General features: G+C 38.4%; 12 protein-coding genes across 12 annotated transcripts; 2 read left to right on the forward strand and 10 right to left on the reverse strand.

Moving 5' to 3' along the window:
• Positions 1-426: 426 nt before the first annotated feature.
• Positions 427-1,895, reverse strand: CBG00787 (the record flags this gene model as incomplete). Its single annotated transcript, XM_002635347.1, has 4 exons — positions 427-507; positions 553-858; positions 902-994; positions 1,785-1,895. 4 exons carry the CDS (start codon positions 1,893-1,895, stop codon positions 427-429), a joined length of 591 nt encoding a protein of 196 aa, XP_002635393.1.
• Positions 1,896-2,961: 1,066 nt separating this feature from the next.
• CBG26917 lies at positions 2,962-3,959 on the reverse strand (the record flags this gene model as incomplete). Its single annotated transcript, XM_045236631.1, has 3 exons — positions 2,962-3,027; positions 3,452-3,790; positions 3,843-3,959. 3 exons carry the CDS (start codon positions 3,957-3,959, stop codon positions 2,962-2,964), a joined length of 522 nt encoding a protein of 173 aa, XP_045097963.1.
• A 2,061-nt stretch (positions 3,960-6,020) lies between these two features.
• On the reverse strand, positions 6,021-6,873 carry CBG00789 (the record flags this gene model as incomplete). Its single annotated transcript, XM_045236632.1, has 3 exons — positions 6,021-6,092; positions 6,358-6,687; positions 6,733-6,873. The coding sequence occupies 3 exons, from the start codon at positions 6,871-6,873 to the stop codon at positions 6,021-6,023; spliced, it is 543 nt and encodes a 180-aa protein (XP_045091663.1).
• A 1,049-nt stretch (positions 6,874-7,922) lies between these two features.
• Positions 7,923-8,548, reverse strand: CBG00790 (the record flags this gene model as incomplete). The annotated part of the gene is made up of 3 exons (XM_002635349.1): positions 7,923-7,985; positions 8,029-8,373; positions 8,423-8,548. 3 exons carry the CDS (start codon positions 8,546-8,548, stop codon positions 7,923-7,925), a joined length of 534 nt encoding a protein of 177 aa, XP_002635395.1.
• A 765-nt stretch (positions 8,549-9,313) lies between these two features.
• CBG26918 lies at positions 9,314-9,866 on the reverse strand (the record flags this gene model as incomplete). The annotated part of the gene is made up of 2 exons (XM_045236633.1): positions 9,314-9,517; positions 9,747-9,866. The coding sequence occupies 2 exons, from the start codon at positions 9,864-9,866 to the stop codon at positions 9,314-9,316; spliced, it is 324 nt and encodes a 107-aa protein (XP_045097964.1).
• Positions 9,867-10,228: 362 nt separating this feature from the next.
• On the reverse strand, positions 10,229-11,972 carry CBG00792 (the record flags this gene model as incomplete). The annotated part of the gene is made up of 4 exons (XM_045236634.1): positions 10,229-10,448; positions 10,502-10,773; positions 10,819-11,317; positions 11,956-11,972. 4 exons carry the CDS (start codon positions 11,970-11,972, stop codon positions 10,229-10,231), a joined length of 1,008 nt encoding a protein of 335 aa, XP_045091664.1.
• Positions 11,973-12,231: 259 nt separating this feature from the next.
• Positions 12,232-12,908, reverse strand: CBG00793 (the record flags this gene model as incomplete). Its single annotated transcript, XM_002635351.1, has 4 exons — positions 12,232-12,291; positions 12,339-12,559; positions 12,622-12,700; positions 12,747-12,908. The coding sequence occupies 4 exons, from the start codon at positions 12,906-12,908 to the stop codon at positions 12,232-12,234; spliced, it is 522 nt and encodes a 173-aa protein (XP_002635397.1).
• Positions 12,909-13,717: 809 nt separating this feature from the next.
• Positions 13,718-13,798, reverse strand: CBG26919 (the record flags this gene model as incomplete). The annotated part of the gene is made up of 1 exon (XM_045236635.1): positions 13,718-13,798. One exon carries the CDS (start codon positions 13,796-13,798, stop codon positions 13,718-13,720), a length of 81 nt encoding a protein of 26 aa, XP_045097965.1.
• A 161-nt stretch (positions 13,799-13,959) lies between these two features.
• On the forward strand, positions 13,960-14,751 carry CBG00794 (the record flags this gene model as incomplete). Its single annotated transcript, XM_002635352.1, has 2 exons — positions 13,960-14,351; positions 14,589-14,751. The coding sequence occupies 2 exons, from the start codon at positions 13,960-13,962 to the stop codon at positions 14,749-14,751; spliced, it is 555 nt and encodes a 184-aa protein (XP_002635398.1).
• Positions 14,752-14,867: 116 nt separating this feature from the next.
• Positions 14,868-16,533, reverse strand: CBG00795 (the record flags this gene model as incomplete). The annotated part of the gene is made up of 4 exons (XM_002635353.1): positions 14,868-14,933; positions 15,363-15,725; positions 15,769-15,885; positions 16,183-16,533. The coding sequence occupies 4 exons, from the start codon at positions 16,531-16,533 to the stop codon at positions 14,868-14,870; spliced, it is 897 nt and encodes a 298-aa protein (XP_002635399.1).
• Positions 16,534-17,607: 1,074 nt separating this feature from the next.
• On the forward strand, positions 17,608-19,699 carry CBG00796 (the record flags this gene model as incomplete). Its single annotated transcript, XM_002635354.1, has 3 exons — positions 17,608-17,673; positions 17,706-18,404; positions 18,479-19,699. 3 exons carry the CDS (start codon positions 17,608-17,610, stop codon positions 19,697-19,699), a joined length of 1,986 nt encoding a protein of 661 aa, XP_002635400.1.
• A 393-nt stretch (positions 19,700-20,092) lies between these two features.
• Cbr-srx-64 lies at positions 20,093-20,191 on the reverse strand (the record flags this gene model as incomplete). Its single annotated transcript, XM_002635355.2, has 1 exon — positions 20,093-20,191. One exon carries the CDS (start codon positions 20,189-20,191, stop codon positions 20,093-20,095), a length of 99 nt encoding a protein of 32 aa, XP_002635401.2.
• Between the last annotated feature and the right edge of the window lie 1,703 nt (positions 20,192-21,894).

Here is a 21,894-nt window from a genome sequence, read left to right on the forward strand (position 1 = left end):
GTGGACTGAATGAATGACTTCCAAAAGGAACTATATCGCATTTACGACCTGATATGTGTCCAAACAGGGTGGTAGTGACACCGTTCTGTTCTTCCGGGAAAAAGTGTGGTGGGAGAAGAAGTCATATGTCCCCTGTGTTGCGTCATTTGTGGGGAGGCCACCTGGGGGCCATTGGGAAGGAAGGTCATAAAACTTGAGTCCATGTAGAGGAGGAAATCTTATTGACTTTTAGGCATAGAGGAAACAATTACAGTAGCGTTGTGATGGGTAACTGTGATGGGAATGGGTAGCTAATTTGTAGCTGATGAGTAGCTCATGGGTAGCTATGGGCAGATTATGACTAGCTGATGGTAAAACCATTCAAAAAAAATTAATTCATTTCAAGACAAACTATAGCGGATTCAAAAAATAAATATAACAGTTCATTCAACGATTATAACGAGTTGGTAGAGTGAAGATCCCACGGAAGTCACACCCATAGATCCTTTCACCAAACTCCTTGGCTTTCTGTAAATGCAATTTTATTTTTACAAGAATTCGCGACCTCAATACCTTTTTGAAACTCTTCCACGCGTCCATGGTACAGTACTCCACAATCTCGTGTCTCATACAATCCATTGGTCCGAAATAAGCTTTACAGACATCTCGATTATCGAAATTCTCCAAAATGCGCCCATCTACATCGACGGCCATAAACGGGTCCCATGAATAATAACAGTCAGAGTTGTGAGACTCCAAAGTCTTGGCACATTTCACAAAGGAATCTGTCAAGGCGAACATGGTGTCTCGATAGGCTCCGATTCGATTTCCCATTTTGATGTCTCGACTGGTAGGACACGGAAGGTCATGGAAGCACTTCTGAAACTAGCGATTTTTATAAAGTTGGAGAATGATAACGAACAATGATCTCTTCGGATGTTGTATTGAAATGTGACATTACTGCTGGATTATCAAAAGAGTGCTCATGGAACTTTCTGAAGTATCCAGAAGTTTTCTGAAAATTAGAGACGGGTCAGAGGAGTATTAAGGTCAGGGGTCCGTTGGTGTTGATAGGCAGTTGACACAAACAGGTAGCATTCTGAACAAAAAACCGAACGCGTGAGGCTAAGGGTTAAACTAGGAAACAATTTAGTTAGATTAGTATTTGATCAATTACCTTTTTAGTTTAAGAAGTCACTGCTAGATCTGCGTTTAATATGTTATTTGGTTATAATTTGAGTTTTACCATTCAAGTATCACGAACAATATTTGTAACTAAGCTTTCCATCTCGGGCGGGCCATCCAAAAACGTCCGTCGCCCGACATTATAACGGGCCGCCCGTCACCCGCCCATTCGTCCGGTTCGCAATATCGCGCCACGGTGATTGCAAACTGTTTTGACGCATATTAAAGAACTTCAACTCGGCCGTTTCAAGGGCGACGGTGGGCGTGGCTATTGAAATTCGTTCGATAGGTAAAGTTTATCTGGAACAGTAAGAAAGTACCTGAAATGGAGATTAGGACACTGGTGATACAGTATATCAAAATAACATTTCAATAGTGGCCGAGTTAAGCAATCCCTTGAAAGTAGATCACATGTATTACAGTAATCCAAAAAAAACTGTAGCTCTGAAAAGAGTTTATAGCACAGTGAACAAACTCTAAAGTATTTAGGATCGTAATACCTTAAGCAATTAAGCTAGCTTACACACAGGCTAATTTTCTAAGAATTTCCAATACCCTAAAGTCTAAACTAGAAGTTCACTTCACGAAACATCCCTCTACTTCAGAACTTTAGAACCCACCGATAGACACAACGTGGACAGATTCTTCTGCCATCTGGTACACTGTGGATCCTCAAATGCGAATAGAACCACAGAAGCAGTCAAAATGAGAAGCAAAGTAGATGACGTCATTTTTTAAGATTTAAAATATTTTCAATCCAATCAAAACAAAGAAATCTAGCAGGTCTGATTTTATTTTGAAAAATCTGCTCTTTTTAAACCAGAACCCTTCTTGCGTCAATAGACAAGGAACAGTTGTGAAAATGTGATTAACGGGGAAAAAAGAGACCATCTGTTGAATTTGAAAAAAAACAAGCAAAAATAGAACAAAGAGAAGGTTCCAGGAAAAAGTGCTCCGCCTGCAAAAAAATTCTTTCCATTATTTTTTCGGGGAATCCCTGGCGAGCTTTGAGCTGTGAGAATCAGGCAGTGTGTGATTTGAAGAGAGTCCAGACAGGTATTTTCAGATTAAATGGGGTCTGAAAATAAGAGAAGATTTTCGTGGGGTTCACGAACTCCATGTGTAATTGATGAAAGGATTAACAGGTGGTGTTTTTTTTTTCAATGGGAGCAAAGAGCTCCCTGAGAAGGGATAGAAATGTGTCTGTTTGAAGATCAACGAGTCCTGGAAAGTGTGGCCTAACTTTCTCAACATGATTTTTATAGGCCACCGTAGTTAAAGATCCAGAAATGGTCTGACATGCACCTGGTGGGTTTTCTAAGCCGTTTGGCTTAACTTTTCCAAGTTGAGTTTTTTAGGCCACCATGGTAATGACCTAGTAACGGCATGACGCTCACCTGGTGTGTTTCCTAGGACATGTCAACAGGGTGGTCTAACTTTTCCAAATTGAGTTTTCTAGGTCACCAACTTTTATGACCTAGAAATGGCCTGATACTCACCTGATGTGTTTTCTAGGCCATCTATCATGGTGGCCTAACTTTTTCAAAATGATTTTTCTTAGACCACTATAGTAAATTACCTAGGAACGAAAAGATACTCATCTGATGTTTTTTTCTAAGCCATTGTAACATGGTGGCCTAACTTTTCTAGGCCACCAAATTTTATGCTACGAACGGTCAAACGATCGTCCCTTCAAAAATTCGTTCGAGCGAAGATTCGGAAAAAAAATATATAAATCTTTTATTAAATAATTTGGAATATTGAAATCTTTGAATTTAAATAAAGTTATAAATTAAATTAAATTTTTCGATACCTCTCCAAGCTGCAATGTGGGTCAACAAGGCTCATTATCCAGATCATGCTCTGAAAAGTTAATTGTTTATTGCGTTCACTTTGAGCTCAATTATCTCGCTTTTTATGAAAGATATCGAAAATTTGTCAACTGATAAAATATTAGTAATTTTATGATGAACATTTTATCCGTTGATTACTTTTTGATACTTTTTTCAAGAGTCGAGATAATTCAGCTCAAAGTGCACATACCGTAAGCATTCTAATAGCAGCCCACTCGAACCGTCAACTTTGAGCTTAATTATCTCGGTTCCTGGAAGGAACATCAAAAATCTGCCAACTGATAAAATATTGGCAATACCATGATAAATATTTTATCAGTAAACAAAGGTTTGATACCTCTCATAGGAACCGAGATAATTGAGCCCAGATTGCACATAGCGTCTCTTAGAGCAAAGGCAGTAATACATTCTTTAAACTTCCTGCCAAAACTCACATCTCTAAATCCAATCCACTCGTCTTTGGAACATTTATTAATGATTCCTTCTTTTGCACAATTATTATCTCCAAACATGTTGTCGCATGTAGTCCGTGGCTTACACTTTCCTCTCATATTTTCAATTTTTTGAGAACAAACCAAAAAGTTTTCTGATAGGAAAGTGAAACTTTCTGACACCAATTTCAATTTGTTCACTTTCTGAATCACTTCAGGATTCTGGCAAGGCATCGTCTCATAGCACCTTTTAAGGGATTCACAGGAGCTGTGAAGCTTTTCAAGAACCTGTTTGTCGGACAAGTTGCTCACAACTATGTCATTAGCTAGAACAATTTCTTTCTGAAACACTGAAGTTGTAAATTTTGGATTCTGAAGCAATCGAATCACTTACAAATAAACATTTCGTATTCCTCCGGAAGTTCAAGGATTCACATTTTGGTGCGCTTTTTGTAGAAATAGAAATTATCAAAAAAGCTGGAAAGGCGAGGAATGTTAGAGAATTGAGCATGGTGCCAGGACAGAGAAAAAAGAGGGACATGATAGTCTTTTTATGTTCAAAAAATACGGATGTTAGGCCGACGATTAGCAAACGGGTTTTGTTTATTTGATACATGCGTTGGTGGTCTGTGATACGAACCTAATTCCAACGGTCAACAGGAAATGAGCACGAATGTTTTTTTATCTGACAAGCATCGTTTCATCAAACAACTAATTTATTTTATTTTTACCATCTTAATTAGTTTCAAAATAACCGAGAAAAAACTTTTTTTTGTCAAAATACAACAGACGAAAATAACATTATTTGCTTATTTGCTCGAATAGAAGCCCACCCTCATCATCAACTTTGAGCTCAATTATCTCGGTTCGTATGACAGGTTTTTATAATTTTACAACTGATAAAATTTTTATCATAATATTATCAATACTTTATCCGTCAACACCTTTTAGATATCTATAACAGGATTTGAGATAATTAAGCTCAAATTTGACGGTTCGAGTGGGCTGCTATTACGGTATGTGAACTTTGAGCTCAGTTATCTCTGTCAAAGAAATCAAAAAGTGGTCAACGAAAAAAAGTTTATCATAATATCACCAATATTTTATCAGTTGATAGATTACTGATATCTTCATTGGGACCGAGATAATCTAGCTCAAAGTACACGTAAAGGATGGGGTATTCAACTGATTTAAAGGGGGACTCCGACCAAAAATTTTTATTGCATTAAAATGTGTTAAAAGTTATTTATTTTCCGAATATTATTGCGAAAAAATTCAAAAAAAATCCGAAATTCCCAAAAAACGCCGTTGAAAAGGAAGAAAATTCAAAAAAAGGTGCCGCCGGGGGACGAGTATTTTCAGTGAGAAACCTAGGCCACGGCAGCGGGCGCCTTTCCTATGTGGCAAATTTTCCGGATTTTTTTCAATTTCATGTCCGGCAGGTAAAAAACGTAAAAAAAACCACTGTCGGCGACTTGAAAAAAAAGGCTGTCAGGTGCCGTGGGCCCATACTCCGGGGGTACATCAAAAAGGGGTACATTGAGGGTACATCACTCTTATAGGGTACATTGACTCAGAGGGTACATTGACTGATAGGGTACATCTGTGGAGGAGTCTGATAGGGTACATTTAAGCAACTCTCATAGGGTACATCGACGAAATACTCAAAGGGTACATCGAAAAAATCTGAAAGGGTACATTGGTCTGATTTCGCACAGTTTTCGAATATTCGTAACTTAATGAGACGGACAAGTTTTATAACGAAGTTTCGGTCATTCATCGGATTATAAGCAACTAACTGATGCTCGGCGAGGTTTTGCAACGTGCTCCTCCTCAATCTTGAATAGTAAGCGCTCATTCCTCGATCACTTAGGGACGAACATTGTATCTTTCATTGTATCTGTTTGAAGTTATTTATCTTCCTGGGCTAGAAAAAAAGTGTAGCTCGCTGCTCAAGCTTTCAGAATGCGGGTAAATTACTAAAATTGTTTTGAAATAGCGTTCCTGAGTGATCGAGAAATGAGCGCGTACTATTCAAGATTGAGGAGGAGCACGTTGCAAAACCTCGCCGAGCATCAGTAAGTTGCTTATAATCCGATGAATGACCGAAACTTCGTTATAAAACTTGTCCGTCTCATTAAGTTACGAACATTCGAAAACTGTGCGAAATCAGACCAATGTACCCTTTCAGATTTTTTCGATGTACCCTTTGAGTATTTCGTCGATGTACCCTATGAGAGTTGCTTAAATGTACCCTATCAGACTCCTCCACAGATGTACCCTATCAGTCAATGTACCCTCTGAGTCAATGTACCCTATAAGAGTGATGTACCCTTTTTCGATGTACCCTCGGAGTATGGGCCGGTGCCGTGGCCTAGGTTTCTCACTGAAAATCCTCGTCCCCCGGCGGCACCATTTTTTGAATTTTCTTTTTTTTCAACGCCGTTTTTCGGGGATTTCGGATTTTCTTTGAATTTTTTCGCAATAATATTTGAAAAATAGATAAATTTTAACACATTTCAATGCAATAAAAATTTCTGGTCGAAGTCCCCCTTTAAGACATCAAATGGAGTTAGAATGTCTTCATCATCTCCCAATCGCAATCAGTGTTGTTTTCGGTGCCTCTATACGCCGTTATGATAGCCTGAAAATCAATTTACAATACCGATCAATCAGATTTTGAAAATCGATGTTTTTCAGTTGATTTTTGCCAAAATACAGGCGTCTTTTAGATATCGCCAAGTAGCTGAAAAACTGGGAATTTTTGAAAAATTCTGTGAATGCAAAGTCTGTTTTACGCCATGTTGAATTTTCAAAATGACCGGACAGCCGAGCTGTAGTCTCTTAAAAGGCAAAAAATCAACTGAAAAATACTTTTTATATATCTATCAACTTCATATATAACTCACATCTCTATACTCAGCCCACTTCTCTTGTCCGCACACAATTTTTATTATAGGGACTGCACAATTATCAACACCAAAGTACTCGCATCCAGTTCCTTGAGCACAAGTAGCGTTGAACATCGCCACATTTCTCTCACATTCCACAAACGTTGGAGAGTTGAAGTACAGTACTTGTTTGCAAACCGCTTTGATTTTTCTCAGAGATTTGATGTCGTGGCACTTTTTATCCAGGAAGCAGGATTCAACTGCTGAGCACGATCTTTCAAGAGATTTGAGGTTCTGTGATCCGAAGGTCTCAATTGCGGTGACATCCCTGGCATAGGCCAGGTACTCCTGAAACGAGAAAATGGTTCATGAAGACAAAAAGTGTTTTCTCACAAAGATACAACGGTAATCGTCTCGGATATACTCCCAGAACGTGCAATTCGACGAGTATCTTCCTTCCAAAAAGCAAGATGCTCCTGGAGCAAATGAGATGAGGAGTATAGCTATGAGAATGGAATCCTTAGAAACCACCATCATGGATTCTTCCGGCAAAGTTCCTCAAAACATGAACCAAAGGGAACCAGAAGTTTATGCCGAACTTCAGTGTAATATTATGACGTTGGTGTGCTCTGGCGATCGGATAATAGAGATTTTTTTGAAAAATGGGACGGCTTAATGGGGTTTCGAGCACGAGAAAAGGAAAAAAACTGAAGCGGAAATGCATGTCTTTGTGTGTGGTGTAAAGAATCTATCCCATGTCTTTTGGGATGTTTTCTATTTGAATGTGCAGTTTGGTGATTCCCGAAGAACAAGCGAAAAATGCCCTTCGATCTTTAGAACTACAGAGAAGTAGAAAAAAAGTTTGAAGACAACCTTGTGTTGATCCACGAATCGAAACTCCATCTTCGACTTGTCGGTCCAGCAAATGATGTATTTTTTGGATGGATCATTGAGTAGTCCACGGAGGAAGGGTTGAAGACAGAGCTTTTTGGATTTGGGCATTGTTAGAATAAAGCTAGCAAGAAATCGATAGAGCAGAAGAAACTTACCGATTACGACGACAGAATTCGGTAAGAATGAACAAACCTAAATTCTGCCATCTCCAAGATTGGTAGGCGAAGCTCACCGGATGTAATTTGACATGGGAAAGTTGGCTATAAGAAATCAGTCATGGGAAAAAAAAATGTTTAAAAATAAAATATATTCCAGTATTCCCATGAGTACCCCGTGGGAAAATGGGTCCAACAGGTAAAGAGAAGTGAAGGGGGCGGGGCGACACCTGACAAACGGACCTGAGGATAAGGACTCTGGTTCCGGTATGATGTGAAGGTAAATATACTGTTTCCCATACACCGTCATGGGAAAAAGGGCGGTGCAAAACTTTTTTATTATGAATGAATCACTGCCAGGAATCAGTATGGGAAACGATGCAGAAAATCATTCTTTGGTCAGTAAGTCGGATAAGGTTCGTACAAGTGCTAACAGCAGTTTTGAAAAAAATTATTAACACTATAAAATCAAAATTCAAATATACTTTGTTTGTACGGTAATTCTGAAGAATTGAGTCAGCCAGTAGTCACGATCTAATCCCGATATTGATCAAAATTACATTCTGGAATCCTTGATTTACGAATATTTATGACAGCCTGAAAAATTCCAGAATCCAAACTTCCTTATTTTTTTCCCTACCTCTCTAAACGTTTCCCACTGCTCTTTCCCACACTGCTCGATAATCCTTGGCTTTGCACAATTGTTCTCACCAAAAATCGTTTCACATTTTTCTCCGACTTCACACTTGTCCTCCAAACTATCAATCTTCTTTTTGCACTCCACGAAGTCGGTGGATAGATACAGTAAACCATCACAAATGCCTTGCATATTTGTTGCCACCTCAACATAGGTCTTGTCGTTTTTTCGACACTCCAATGAAGCATAACATTCTTGAAGGGAAGAGCAAGCTTGTCGGAACTTGTCAACTTGCTTGAAATCAGACCAAGCCAGCATCAAGAGATCTTTAGAGAACGATACTTGTTTCTAGAAAAGAATCTTTTGAAAAAAGGAAGAAACGCTAGAAAAAACTCACAAACACGCATCTCATATCCTCTTTCATCAGTTGGAATGTACCACAATTTTTCTTGGACTCTTGAACTTCTTGTCCATGAGCAAGAACAATTATAGCCAGAGTTAGAAGAAAATTTAAGGAAGTCATTGTTTCTCTTTTTGAGCATTTCTTTTGTCTTTATATGAAGATCTAAGAAATAGATTAGCAGAGAACATTGTGGGTGTTTATTTGAGAGGTGGGCAGCGATAATGTTAAAACAAAGCACCTATGTGGGAAATGTCAACAATAGAAATTAGATGGGTTGAGTGAAGTTTGGATTTGGAAAAGAATGCAAGATTTACCGTAACCCAAACTGCACTATTTTGAAAAGGATTTCGTCTCCTAGTGCTCTTGTGAACACAAAACCTACCGTACATGCTCTAACAGCAGCCCACCGCAACTTTTAACTTTAAGCCAATTTATCTCGGTTTTTGTCAAAGATATCAAAAATCTGTCAACTGATAAATTGTTTGTCATATAATCACCGACATTTTATCAGCTGACAAAATTTTGATACCTTTTATAGGAACAGAGATAATCAAGCTCAAAGCACATGTATAGGGATGAAGGATTGGGCAGGCTGCCTAACCACTGGAAAGTTTGCCCTACTGAGCTGGCCAAGATGTTTCAGCTCTAAGTATTTTTACCGTAATCTTTATGTGAATGACTGAAATCCGAAAAAACAAGAACTGTGCTTTGTACAGTAAGACCCCATAGGATTCGAGATAATTGAGCTCAAAGTTGACAGTGTGGAGGGGCCCTTTTATTACAGGTTTACTGGTTTTTTAAAGCTCTGAATTCATGTTTTTTCGAATTAAATATATGTTCAAACAACATCCGGAAAAGTTTATTCATTTAAAGCAAAAACCAATCTCAAAAGTTTCGAAGTTGGTTCAATTTGAAGCAGAACGATCTCATGTTCCTCGCAATTCTCCGAACATCCACATCGTTTTTCTTGCATTCCAAGTTTGAATAACACGTCTCGAGATACTCACAAGAGTTCCATAACCCTCGGAGGTATTTAGCCGACACCTTCTGATTGATTTTGCTAAGCTCATCGTTGAAATTGACCAGTTTCTGGAAACAAGTAATTTAGGTTGATTTTTCAGCAATTAAAGGAGCAGAGGTGGTAAAGTTTAAGCTCAATTATCTCGTTTCCTTTGAAATATATTAAAAAATGATATACATTTATCAGTTGACCTCTTTCTTATATTATTGACAGGAACCGAAAAATAATCGACTTAAACTTGAACGTTTGGGGGCCCTTCTATTTCATGTCTTACGGTATTATTGAATATCAACTCACCAAAATACATTTGAAGTCTTCTCGAAGGCTGATGATTCCGCAATTTTGATAGTTTAAGACTATTCCATGAGAGTAGAGAAAGCAGGAAAAAATAATGGCTATCCAGAAGGCGTGAGTCATTTTTGTGGGGAAGAAGACTCTGCTGCTGCTCCAATGTGCCTCGAGGCAGAATTCTGTGTGAGAAAACCCGATTTATAAATCAACTCCTGGCTCTAGAAAATAATCTGATATCATTAAAAAAAGAAAGCGAAAATATAATTAACATTGTGTGGGCTATTGTTGATTTGATCTGTGGATGTGAACAGCTAAAAACAAAAGAAAAAATAGAAGGAACAATTTTTTATCCCACCAGTTTTTGAATCACGAGATAAAAACTTTTTTTGATGTTTGATCGGAATGAAAAGCAAAAAAAAATGTTGAACTAAGACAAAAACTTCATTTCGATTAGAACAGATTAAATAAGAGATATGCAAAAAAAAACTTTATTTAGCTTTTCTCTTTTCTGCTTCCAATCTTTGGTTCTCCTTGAATTCAGATACTTTCTGAAGGGCTCCCGGAAACAGATGCTCGCTTCGAATATTCTTCTTATCCACTTTTTTGGTCACAGTAGCTCGTGCTGCCGTCTTGTAGCTTTTCGTGTAGCCTCGATAAATGGAGACGGGCTCAGTTAACCCAGTTTTGTCGTAACGAGCCAATTGTTTACTGAAAAGAAACGGAGAATCTTTAAAAATGTGTACCAAGTCTCAAAGTCTTACGCGCAAGCCGCAATAACGTCAGCTGGCATAGAAGGATCGGGTTCTTTATTAAAGTTAAGAACAGCACGGACGAAGGAGCTTGAGAGTTGTTGGTTGGCTCTTTCCACAATTAGAGTTATAGTTCCATTTTTCTGGAATCCACTTCGAATAGCTCCTTGAGCAGTCATAATATCGTTGATTTCAGTGTCGTCCACTTTTAGAATTGCATCTCCCAAGTAGAGAAAACGGCGAGTAGTAGAGCCCCAATTGTTATCTGTGGATTCCACATAGACCTGAAAAAAGGCAGCTTTCGAAAAATAGCCCATTTTTTGACCCACCACATTCTGATAAGACTTCACACTCATTCCAAGTTTGCTTCGTGGAAAGTAGATCAAAACCACTTTGTAGTAAATGTATCCCTTGTTCGTTTTCTGAGAGACATCACTGGGATCCGAGTCGGGTTTCAGAATAGCTGCATTTGATGGGACATCCCGATCGTTTAGCCTTATCACACTGATAATTCGGCGAAATGTGAAAGTCAGATAGTGAGCTTTGTTTGACTTGGCAAGTTTGAAAATGGCTTCTTGCATTTCTCGTTTCGTTGTTACAGCCTTCCCATTGATTTTCAGCAAATGGTCACAGTATTCCAGGGGTGGTGTCATACAGTCTGGAACTTTTTGGAACAACATTCCCTCGGTCACTTTGAATTCTTTGTAGTTTGGTGTCCCTGGAGCACAGTCGATGGTGCATGTCATCTCTCGGATCATGTCTTTTTTGATGATATGCTCCGGAAACTTGCCAGCTCGAAATGCACGTTTGGTTTCGCGAGACAAGTTTCTGAAATTGAGAAATCTCGATCACCATAAAACCCATACTTGTGGAAAAGATGGCCGGCCCGCGGGCCGGACCGGGCCGGGCCGGGCCGGGCCGGGCCATGGCCGGGCTGAGATTTTTCTGAAATCGGGCCGGGTCGGGCCGGAAAAAATTACACATGGCCGGCCCGCTTTTTGAAAATTTCGAAATTTTAGAGCAAGTAATCATTTTTCAAGATGGCTTTTCTCCTTAATAAACAAAAATCCACACTAGAGGACGATTCTGTCAAAAAAAACTGTTTTGAGGTCGTTTTTAGAAAAAAATTTCATCCTTGGCTTAATGAAGTTTGATTTTTTTGCTAAAAATTCAATCAAATTGACTTTTTCGGATGGTTGTATGCATTTGGATTAATATTTGTGATATTAAAAATATATTGGCACATTTGAAAAGTAACATTTTCGGAAAGTTGTCCTAGGCGGGCCGAGCGGGCCGGGCCGGGCCGAGGGTTTTAAGGCAAGCGGGCCGGCCCTGCCAACTGATATAATGTTTATCATAATATCACAATTATTTTATCAGTTGACACATTTTTGACGTCTTGCATAGAGATTGAGATGAATGAGCGCAATGTGGGGGCCCTTCTAATACAGGTAATAAAAACTCACAGTGTTTCAGTTGTCATGATGCTTCAAAGCGAGTTAGTCGTAAGAGTGTTTAATGAAATTCGAATATCAAAAATTCAAGATTTAGAAGATTGACTCCCCTTTTTAATCGGAAGATTTTCAGATTTTATCAAGATGGGACAAATCGATAAATGCCGAAAAAAAGAGGGAATGGGCAAAATTGGACACGTGTCGTTTTGAAATGTAGGTCAAAGAAAGTATGCAGACTGGATTTTTGAGCTTTATTGGCAAAGATACAAATCGTACAGTTAAAGAGAGCTAGAGATCAGTATTGAAGACACATAGAGGATGCATAGAAGTCATCAGGACGATCATTTTCTGAAAATTCGAAATTCGAATATAAATTATTTCCATGATCAGCTCACATCTCTAAACCTGGTCCATTCACTTTGACCACAAACTTCTACGATATCAGATTTTACACAATTATCCTGCCCAAACAAGTTTGAACATGAAGTATGTGGAACTGGAATGTAGTTCTGCCAACATTGCGAATTCTTGCTGTTCAACTTTTGGAAGCACTCGGCAAAGTTCATTGGCATGTAGAGATATCTGTCACAGACAGTTTTCATCTCTCTTTTATGAGCTGTACGTCCCAGTCGTTCGCTCTACATCCCATATTGGAATAGCAGTTTTGGAGAGAGTCACAGGAACTGCTGAATGATTGGACTGCATCCCAACTCTTCCAGTTTGTAGACTCAGTACGTTTCAGAACATTTCCTTGATCCTGAAATAGCTCATTTAAGCTAAAATGGATGTTTAAACTATGTTACCTTCAGGCATGCATCTCTTCTGACACCACAGTTGGAATCTCTTCCAAATGACTGACCGGGCCAGTTGTACCAGCCACTATTAGCTCCCCATCCAAAATCATTGTTCCTCGGAGCACCGACACAATAATGAGCCAAAAAAGACACTAGAATTACTAGGAGCATGTTGAATGGACTCATTTTCATTTCCCCCATCCCTTTATTTATAGTATTTCTCAGCGCAAAAAAAAACTTATGAAATAATTGGTTACTCATAGTTTTGATAAGATTTAGCGGTGTGGTTTTGTCAAAGAGCAAACACAGTACCGTATGGAGTCTGGGGTTTTTAAACTTTTGAACTGAATGTTTGGGCACAAATCAGAAATTGAGATCACTCGGTGTATTTTGATTAGAACAAAATGTACTGGGATACGGTTCATTTCCAAGGAGCATTATGATCGTAGAGATGTCGCGAAACCTGTAATAAAAGGGCCCAACACTCTCAAGTTTGAGTTTACTTATCTCGGTCCCTTTGAAAGATAGTGAAAAAACACCAACTGATAAATTGTTTATCATAGCATCTGAAGTATTTTGTCAGTTGACATATTTTCGATATCTTGCATAGGAATTGAGACAATTGAACTCAAACGTGACAGCGTTGGGGACCCTTTCATAATGAAACCAAAATTGGTGTTAGGTTGGTTGAAATGAGAGATAGCAGATGCAAAATTATTGTAAGCACAAATTATTAGGAGTACAGTATTATGAAGAGCAGTACCTGAAGTTTTTTTCTGAGTTGTTATATCTTCTAGGATTGTTTCGTGTACCTCTTACCCATACTGCTACCTGGCAGAGGGTCCCTGGTAATAAAAATGTTTTGCACCGCCCTTTTTCCCATGGCGGTGTATGGGAAACAGTATATTTCCCTTCACATCATACCGGAACCAGAGTCCTTTATGTTTGGTCCGTTTGTCAGGTGTCGCCCCGCCCCCTTCTTATCTCCGGTTGGACTCATTTTCCCATGGGGGGTACTCATGGGAATATCGGAATTTTTCCATGGATCGGGATTTTCCCATGACTGATTTCTTATAGCCAACTTTCCCATGTCAAATTACATCCGGTTAGCCACGCCTTTCAATCTTGGAGATTGCAGAATTTAGGTTGGGTCATTCTTACATAATTCGTAATCGGTGAGTAGCTTCTACTGTCTCCATTTCTTGCTAGCTTTTTTCCAAAAATGCCAAAAACCAAGAAGCTTTGTCTCCAACCATTTCTTCGTGGACTACTCGATGATCCATCCAAAAGTGACATCATTCGCTGGACCGACAAGTCAAAGATGGAGTTTCGATTCGTGGATCAACACAAAGTTGCCGAGATATGGGGAGCCACCAAACCAGGACGAAAGGCCAAGATGACCTATGACAACATGTGCAAATCGCTTCGGAAATTCTGCAAGGACCGTGATGGATTGGAGAAGGTGGAAGGTAGACTCTGCAGTTGGCGTTTTCTAGATTCTTCGATCGATTCTCAATCTGACACTTTCACTTCTTCTGTGGCCACTCCGAATGATAAAAACAAGGAATCTCCTCCCTTCAGTATCGACCGTATTCTCTTTTCGGATTCCGGAAGGTTAGTAAAGAAAATTCTAGTGTTACCTAGAATTATAGAGAAATACTCATGGTCCCTGGAATATGGGGCGTCTCTAATTTTTTCAGATCTATCTGCACTTTCTTCAAGACTCCTCGTCATCTTTAACGCATCCTACACTATTCAATGAAATATATATTGCATCCTTTAATATTCCATTGAATCTTAAACGTAAAGATTCTAACTGATTTCTCATAGTCTAATCCGTTACTTTTTCAGTTCTGGATCGTCTTCGGCATCCCCTTCCAAAAACATCACTATGGATTGGTTTCGGATTGCTCATCAAATGAATTTTCAATACTTCACCAATCTCATTGCTCAGTACCAGATGCTCCAAGCTAGTTCTCCAGAAGTTCAGTTAGACATCAATCCGTCTTTATGAATCTTTGTTGTTCAAAAAATCATGTTTCACCCTTTTTAAGTAATAAACTTCTTTTGAAAAAACGTTATTCATTCAAACTTTTCCACAATAATAACGATTTCCTTTAAATTCTATGTTCAAAGATTTCTCAACTGATCCAAATTGCAATTTGGTGAGACAACAGACAACAAGTTGATCATGTTCTGAAAATATAATTTCTTATTTCAAAAAAATCATTATCCCAGTTACCTGGTGCAGTTACTCTGTTACCCTCCACCCCCTTCTAAAGATTCCCTCTAACCACGCAACGACACTCCGCTATCCCGCTCGGCGCGCGCACAGTTTGAATTTAGTTTTGAGTGATTGCGAGCTTGGATTTGGCTCGTAGTTGTGCTAGAGACTCTTTTAAGGATTTTAAGTGAGTTTGCTTGAATTCTAAGATTTTATTTGTTCTTTCTTTCTGACTTGTTCATAATAAACCGATTTTCTTACATTTCTTGTTGATTTTCTTTTATTTTATCACAGGAACCTGATACCCCGGACATACCGCGGGCAATTTGGGGGCCGAACCGTTTTTTTATCCGTTTATCCGTTCTTTTACCTCTTTTTCGTTGTTTTTTGCATCAACTTACATCTCTGAACCCAATCCATTCTTGTTGTCCACAAACTCCGATTATTTCTGATCTCACACAATAGTTATATCCAAAAACGTTCGAGCAGAAATCTCCATTCACTGGGACATAGTTCATCCAGCATTGTGAATTTCTACTGTTCAATTTTTGCATACAACCAGAGAAGTCGGTTGTCAGGTAAACCATACTGTTACAGTATGCTTGCATATTTTGAGTGACTTGATTTATATGCCAATCTTCGTCTCGGCATGCCAAGGAAGCATAACAGCTTTGAAGATTATCGCATGCTTGTTGGAATTTTTGAATTTCCGCAGGATTCTTCCAAAAAATTGATACCCCTTTTAGGGAGAAGTTTATAATGTCCTGGAAAACGATTCAAGTCGATCTACCATTTTGGATCTCTTACCTGACCGCATTGTATGTCGTTACGGATGTTGAAGTACCCACATTTAGCCAGTTTCGCATTCACACTTGCTCCATGAGCAAATCCTGCTAAGAGCAAGACAAAAACGCTCAACATTCTCTAAAAAAGTAGGTCAATGCTCTGCGGAGAAGGTCAAACTGTTGAAAAGCCGAATGGCACACACGTGATATTGTTTGCACGAACTGAGTCATTGTCAACAGATACCTAACTTTGAAGCGCAAATTTTGGCACAATTTAAAAACCAATATCTTCATTTATTGAGAAAAGTCACACTTAAAAATAATTTACAAGGTCTCAAATTCATCAAAGTTGCAATCTGGATGAGCAGATTTTTGCTGAGCAATCATTCCCTGAAATTAGCCTTCATTTCTTCAGAAATGACTTTCCAGAACTAACATCTCTAAACCGAATCCATTCACTTTTCCCGCAAATCTTCTCAACATCAGACTTCACACAATTCTTGGCACCAAAGATGTCGGTACAAGAGTATCCTGGTACTGGGATGTATTTCTGCCAGCACTGCGAATTCTTGTTATTCAATTTCTGAATGCAATCCGGGAAATTGTCAGACATGAATAGCATTCTATCGCAATAGCCTTTAGTGCTCTTTCGAGCTTGTAGAATGTCAGTGTCGTTTTTTCTGCACTTCATTGATTCGTAACAGTCGCGGATGTGATCGCAAGATGTTCGGAATTCTTCGACTTCAAAGCGACTCTTCCAGTCTGTTGTCACAGTTGTTTGGGTCATTTCTAGAAGCCTCTGAAGATATTGAAACAATAAAAACAGCTATCGTAAAACCTATAATAGAAAAGCCCTCTAATTTGAAATCTTTAGCTCATATATCTTGGTTCCTGTCAAAGATATAAAAAAGTTGCAAACTAATAAATTGTGTATCATGAAATCAGCACTTCTATTACAGGTTTGACGATATAATCATTGGATCACACTCTCTCACTTACCATGTAACACTTCAATTCATCTCTACCTACTGACACACTGCACAAGACTCCAGAAGCTGAGGAATCCACACTAGCAGTGTTAGAGATATAGAATAATGTGAAAGAAATGAAAAGAAGAAGAAATTGGAGCATTTTGCACTGGCAAAGACCAATTTGACTTATTGGAAGTTTATTTTAGGGGGCTTGCTAGCGGAGGAAGTGACTGAACGTTGCCAACCAGTGGGTCTGTTGCTACAAAGGTTTAAAAAGATGCGAAAAAAGTAAATTGTTTGCCAACATCGAAAATCATTGAAAAAGAGAAACAAGGGGGTGTATTTGTAGTCTAGACTTTTTTGGAATGACCTCTGTGGGGAGATAAGGAATATACAAAAAATTGGGTCGTGTGTTAGGCTGATAAAAATTGATATAGTGCATCCAGAGTTGAAATTGAAAAAAAAAAACAAAAAACCGTTGAAGTTGTAAGTTGAAAAGGTTCCAATCATCGCAAAATTTTTTTCTGAGCTCTGGAAACGGAAAAATTCTTAACAAAAATGTTTCGTTTAAATGTTCGTACAAGTATTATTTTATAAAGAAAAATTCACATTGTAAATATTTGATAATGTCCTGAAAATCTTATAGATCCCACCAAATTGCCAACTTTGAGCTCATTTATCTCGGTTCCTGTGTCAGATATCAAAAAGTGGTAAACTGACAAAATGCTAATTATAATGTCGAAAATATTTTGTAAATTGACTGCTTTTTGATATCTTTAACAGGAACCGAGATAAATTGAGTCAAAGTTAAAGCCCCGTTTCGCCCCCAAGCCAACCCTCGCCCCCAAGCCAACCCTACAAATTTATTTTGACGTTCCACGTTTGCTAGCATGTCGTGTTCCATTTTTTCTCTGGGAAATTTCCCGACAAACTTCGTTCTCAACGTTCTACAAATGGTTAGTTTCAGAAGAATTATAAAATCCTTTAGCATGGGAAAATCTCTCCAAATCAAAATCTTTGTTTTCCAGAGGAATTCGCTCCCACAATCCACAAACTCCAAAAGTTCGCTCGAATCATCAACGGAATCTCTCTTCAACAAGGTCTCACCAATCAAACTCTTCCGGCTGACGTCTTCATTTCTGAACTTCTGAACTTTGGATCCATCACCCCTTCTCAAATTTATGACTTTAACACAGGCGAGTTGTCTCAGTTGGTTAATAGCATCCGAAACTTTTCAATCTCCTTAAAAGTGGACGATGAGCTTACTAAGATAGAGAACCGGTTGATTATTCTTGGGTCAATCTACAAAGAAACTCATAAAGGCCAGAAAGTGGAAAAACTGGATCCGAATTATCTAGAAGCGGCAAAAAAGCTGAAAGCAAGCAACGTTGACTGGAATAAATTGAACTCGATGGTGAAAATCTTCGCAGACTTATCAAATACTATTAATGCGTTGAAGCCATCAGAGCAGAAAATTGGTCAATATCTTTTCAAGCAATTGAAATTAGGCTGTGAAACATTTCAAGAGAATGACTTTTCTATCCAAACAGGTGCTCTCAAAGCTGACATTCTCCGGAAAACTGAGACCTTTGACACTTTGAGCTCATTTCCGAACAGTGCCAATATCTGGAATGATGCGAATAACTACTTCAACGCTAGGATCCTGACGCTTTCAGCGCTCTCCAAAGTCAGTTGCAAAAACTAGGAAACGCAATCGATTCATCAAATGAGTTTCTTGTGAAGTTGACTCTCCTCAAACAGATTTTTTCGTCTCGCATCCACTTTTCGGCAGGAAGAGCCCTATCACAGACTTCTGGCTTTTCGAATGGGTTCAGTGATCTAGAATCAATTCATTCTGATCTGACAGATACCTGGGTAAAAGAAGTCTTACATGGGCAAGCATCGAAGTTGGCTATGGACCAGTTGAAAACAATAGCAAGTAACGCTCGCTCTGTTTCGGATGCTTTAGGTTCTGATAGTGTCCTCACAACGAACAAGGTTGCGTCCGAACTGAAGAAGCTGGCTCAGACAAAACCCAAAATTTCTTCTGTTGCCGTTAAATTGACTACCATTCCAAAAGATGCTCAGCAATCTATAACTTTACCAAAAAATGGCGATGGTTATATGGCTCTTTATAGAAACATAAAAGAGTTGGCCGACAAATTGATCTCAACAGATCAGCTCCTAGCGACATTCTCTGAATTCAACACGAAAAGAAAATCTGAAGTTCAAACAATCATCAGTCTTACCTCGTCATACTCTAAAGAGAATCTGAAGAAATTAAAAGAAGCGAAAGAATATCAAGACCTTTCTCGAACGATTTTATCCTTAAAGCCACATATCGATATGCTTAAAATGGGCGCTTCTATTGTGGAACCTCTTGATGCAGTTATCAAAGATATTGATCAGGTAAACATCTTTGTGTCAGAGTTGGATCCTTTCGCCAAGATGGTAGATATTCTGAAGAAAACTCCAGAACTCGAAAAAGCTGAAGACGTGATAAAAGTCCTCCGTGAAGCTCGATCCATGAAAATTGAGAGTTTCGGTCCGGTTGCCACCAGACTCAATGATCTAATAACAAAATTGAATACTTTCGAAAAATCTCTCAATGCAGTTTCTAATTCAACTAAAGCAAATGCATTGATTGATTTGAAGGATTTGTTGCAAGATTTTCAGAATATTGGTTCATACAGTAGAGTTATGACAGGAATGCTGAAGGCGTCGGAGCAAAAGCTGCTGTTAGATGAGGCAAAAATCAATTCGATTTCCAAAGAATTCGATCCAGATATCTTCGCCAAAATCAATGGGTTGAACGCTTCGCTTCAGAAGACGTACAATGAAATTGACACGTTGCGAGACTCCATGAAAGCTTCAACAACTTCAAATCTCTCATCCCTGTACAATAACTTGGAACAGATCAAGCTAATCGGAGGTGTTGTCATGAATTTTTTGAAGGTTGGAAGCCTAAAAACGGCTGTATAGCGGGTTATGGTCAGACTTTGGTATTTTTGGCATACAGAAGTACCCTAAGAGAAGGTCTCCTAACTTGAACTTTTGAGAAAATTTACCGCGGTTCTTGGGAAAGATGTACAAAAGGTGCCAACTGATAAATTGTTCATCATAATATCACAAACATTTTATTTGTTGATAGATTTTTGATATCTTTCATAGGAACAGAGATAATTGAGCTCAATTTTTACAGTGTCTTCTATTACATGTATTACGGTAGTTCGGGGTGAGGTTTCAAAAAATAGAATACGTTCAATCCTATTATATTTATCGAACAACAAAATGGAAAAATTTTGCTCAAAATTTACTGATAAGAAACAACAAACTTTTAATCATTCGGATGTATTTCAGTGCACATTTCAAATTTTAATTCGCCGTTGCCCGATTTGTCGATGGTCCATGGCTTTTCGATCGTTGCCCAATAAGAAATGATCTCACTTCTGAATTTAGCAATACCACAACCATACTAAAACATATTTTGATTAACGAATTCAAGTATTTCATACCCATCAACAGCATGAACTGCCACCCAAGCAAATGATGTTCCAAAAAAGACAATCCATTTGTTTTCAAAATATAATGGGACGAAAAAATAGGTCAACAGTTCCAGCATAAAAACAGCCCCTTGGGTTACTGTCTGCTTTAAGAATCGAACTTCACGATGAGATAGGTTATTTTGGGACTGGTTGCTGATATTGGAGACAACCTGAAACATCTGGGTGGAGAAATATGTTCATATTGAAAAGTTTAACTTACCTTTTTCGACATCTGCCGAACTTTTAGAATTGTAAAAATATCAATGGAGACTACTGCAGCCACAATCGCCGCATTTTTTAGAAAATCTCCATACCAACCAATGTATCCGCAGAAAGAGTTATTGGTAAACGTCAGGAAATGAATTTGATCGTCGTAGAAAAAATGACAGAACTCTGAAATTTCGTAACAAGTTGATAACAAGTCAAATATTGGAAACCCTGCAATAGGAGGGCCTTTTTTCATCTTTGAGCCAATTAATCTCGGTTCCTGTCATAAATATCAAAAAGATGTAAACTGATAAATTGTTGATCACTGTCATCTGCTTACCGCGCTTTCGGCGCTTCAATCACAAGGCTGGTGCGCCTTCGAAGCGATTCAATCTAGTTTTAATGGTTCGTCGCTTCACTTCTCACGTTTTCTGAAACGTATCTATACTTATTTTCAAACTTTTCAAAACCGGACATGACATGAGGACCAACAGACATTTTTAGCGTTTTATATATAAGAAAGATAATATCAGCAGCGTTTTGTCAGAAGACACATTTTTGATATCTTTCATTGGAATGGAGATAATCGAGGTCAAACCTGACAGTGTGGGGTCCCTTCTATTATAGGCCTTACTTTCATAGAACAAAACCGCAACTGATCCAGTAAAAACCCAGATTCCAAAAATATAGATTTTGGTGTTTCTATCACTGAAGATGTGCTTATATTTGTATGGCGCCCAAACCGCGCAAAACCGATTAATGGATATTGCTAAATGAATCTTAACGGAGAGCTCGTAGCAGAAAAGCAAAATGAAACCACAGTAATGAGAGAATTCTTTCATGAGAGGTTGATCTCTGAATTTCGAAACTTTCAGAATCGATTTTGTAAAGTTTTCTTACAGAAGGACCATCGGACAGAAATAGAGTAGAAACGTAGTGGAATGTAACGCATCAGCCAGTGCTTGATTGGCTGATAAGTAGCCAAATGCAAGATTGAAAGATTGTAATTTATTGATTGCATAAAAAATGGTCCAATTTAAAATTGAACAATAAGCGAAATCTAGATGTAAAATAGTTTTTTCTCGGGTTTTTGGATTTTAAACTCACCGGAAGCAAAGCAAAAGCAATTTCATTTGCATTATTCATTCGAACCACTCGTTTATTGTTTTTCCTTGTTCGTATTTATATAAGCTATATTTGCTAGACACTCCCTACAAATATCTTAGGATTACTGTAGTTTTGTGTATGATCAGTCTGTCAAGTCAGGAATGAAGACGAAGTCTGGTTTTGTTTTTATGTGTCACAGACTGGATAACCAATAATCATTGTATGTAGTATTTTATAAACGGAACTACAAAAAACACATTTCAGAAAAATTAAAGATCCTTTTTTTCAGATCGCAGGTGCAGGGACTTAGTTATTTTT

Source organism: Caenorhabditis briggsae, assembly GCF_000004555.2.
Source record: "Caenorhabditis briggsae complete genome, chrV, whole genome shotgun sequence".
Classification (NCBI taxonomy): Eukaryota; Metazoa; Nematoda; class Chromadorea; order Rhabditida; family Rhabditidae; genus Caenorhabditis; species Caenorhabditis briggsae.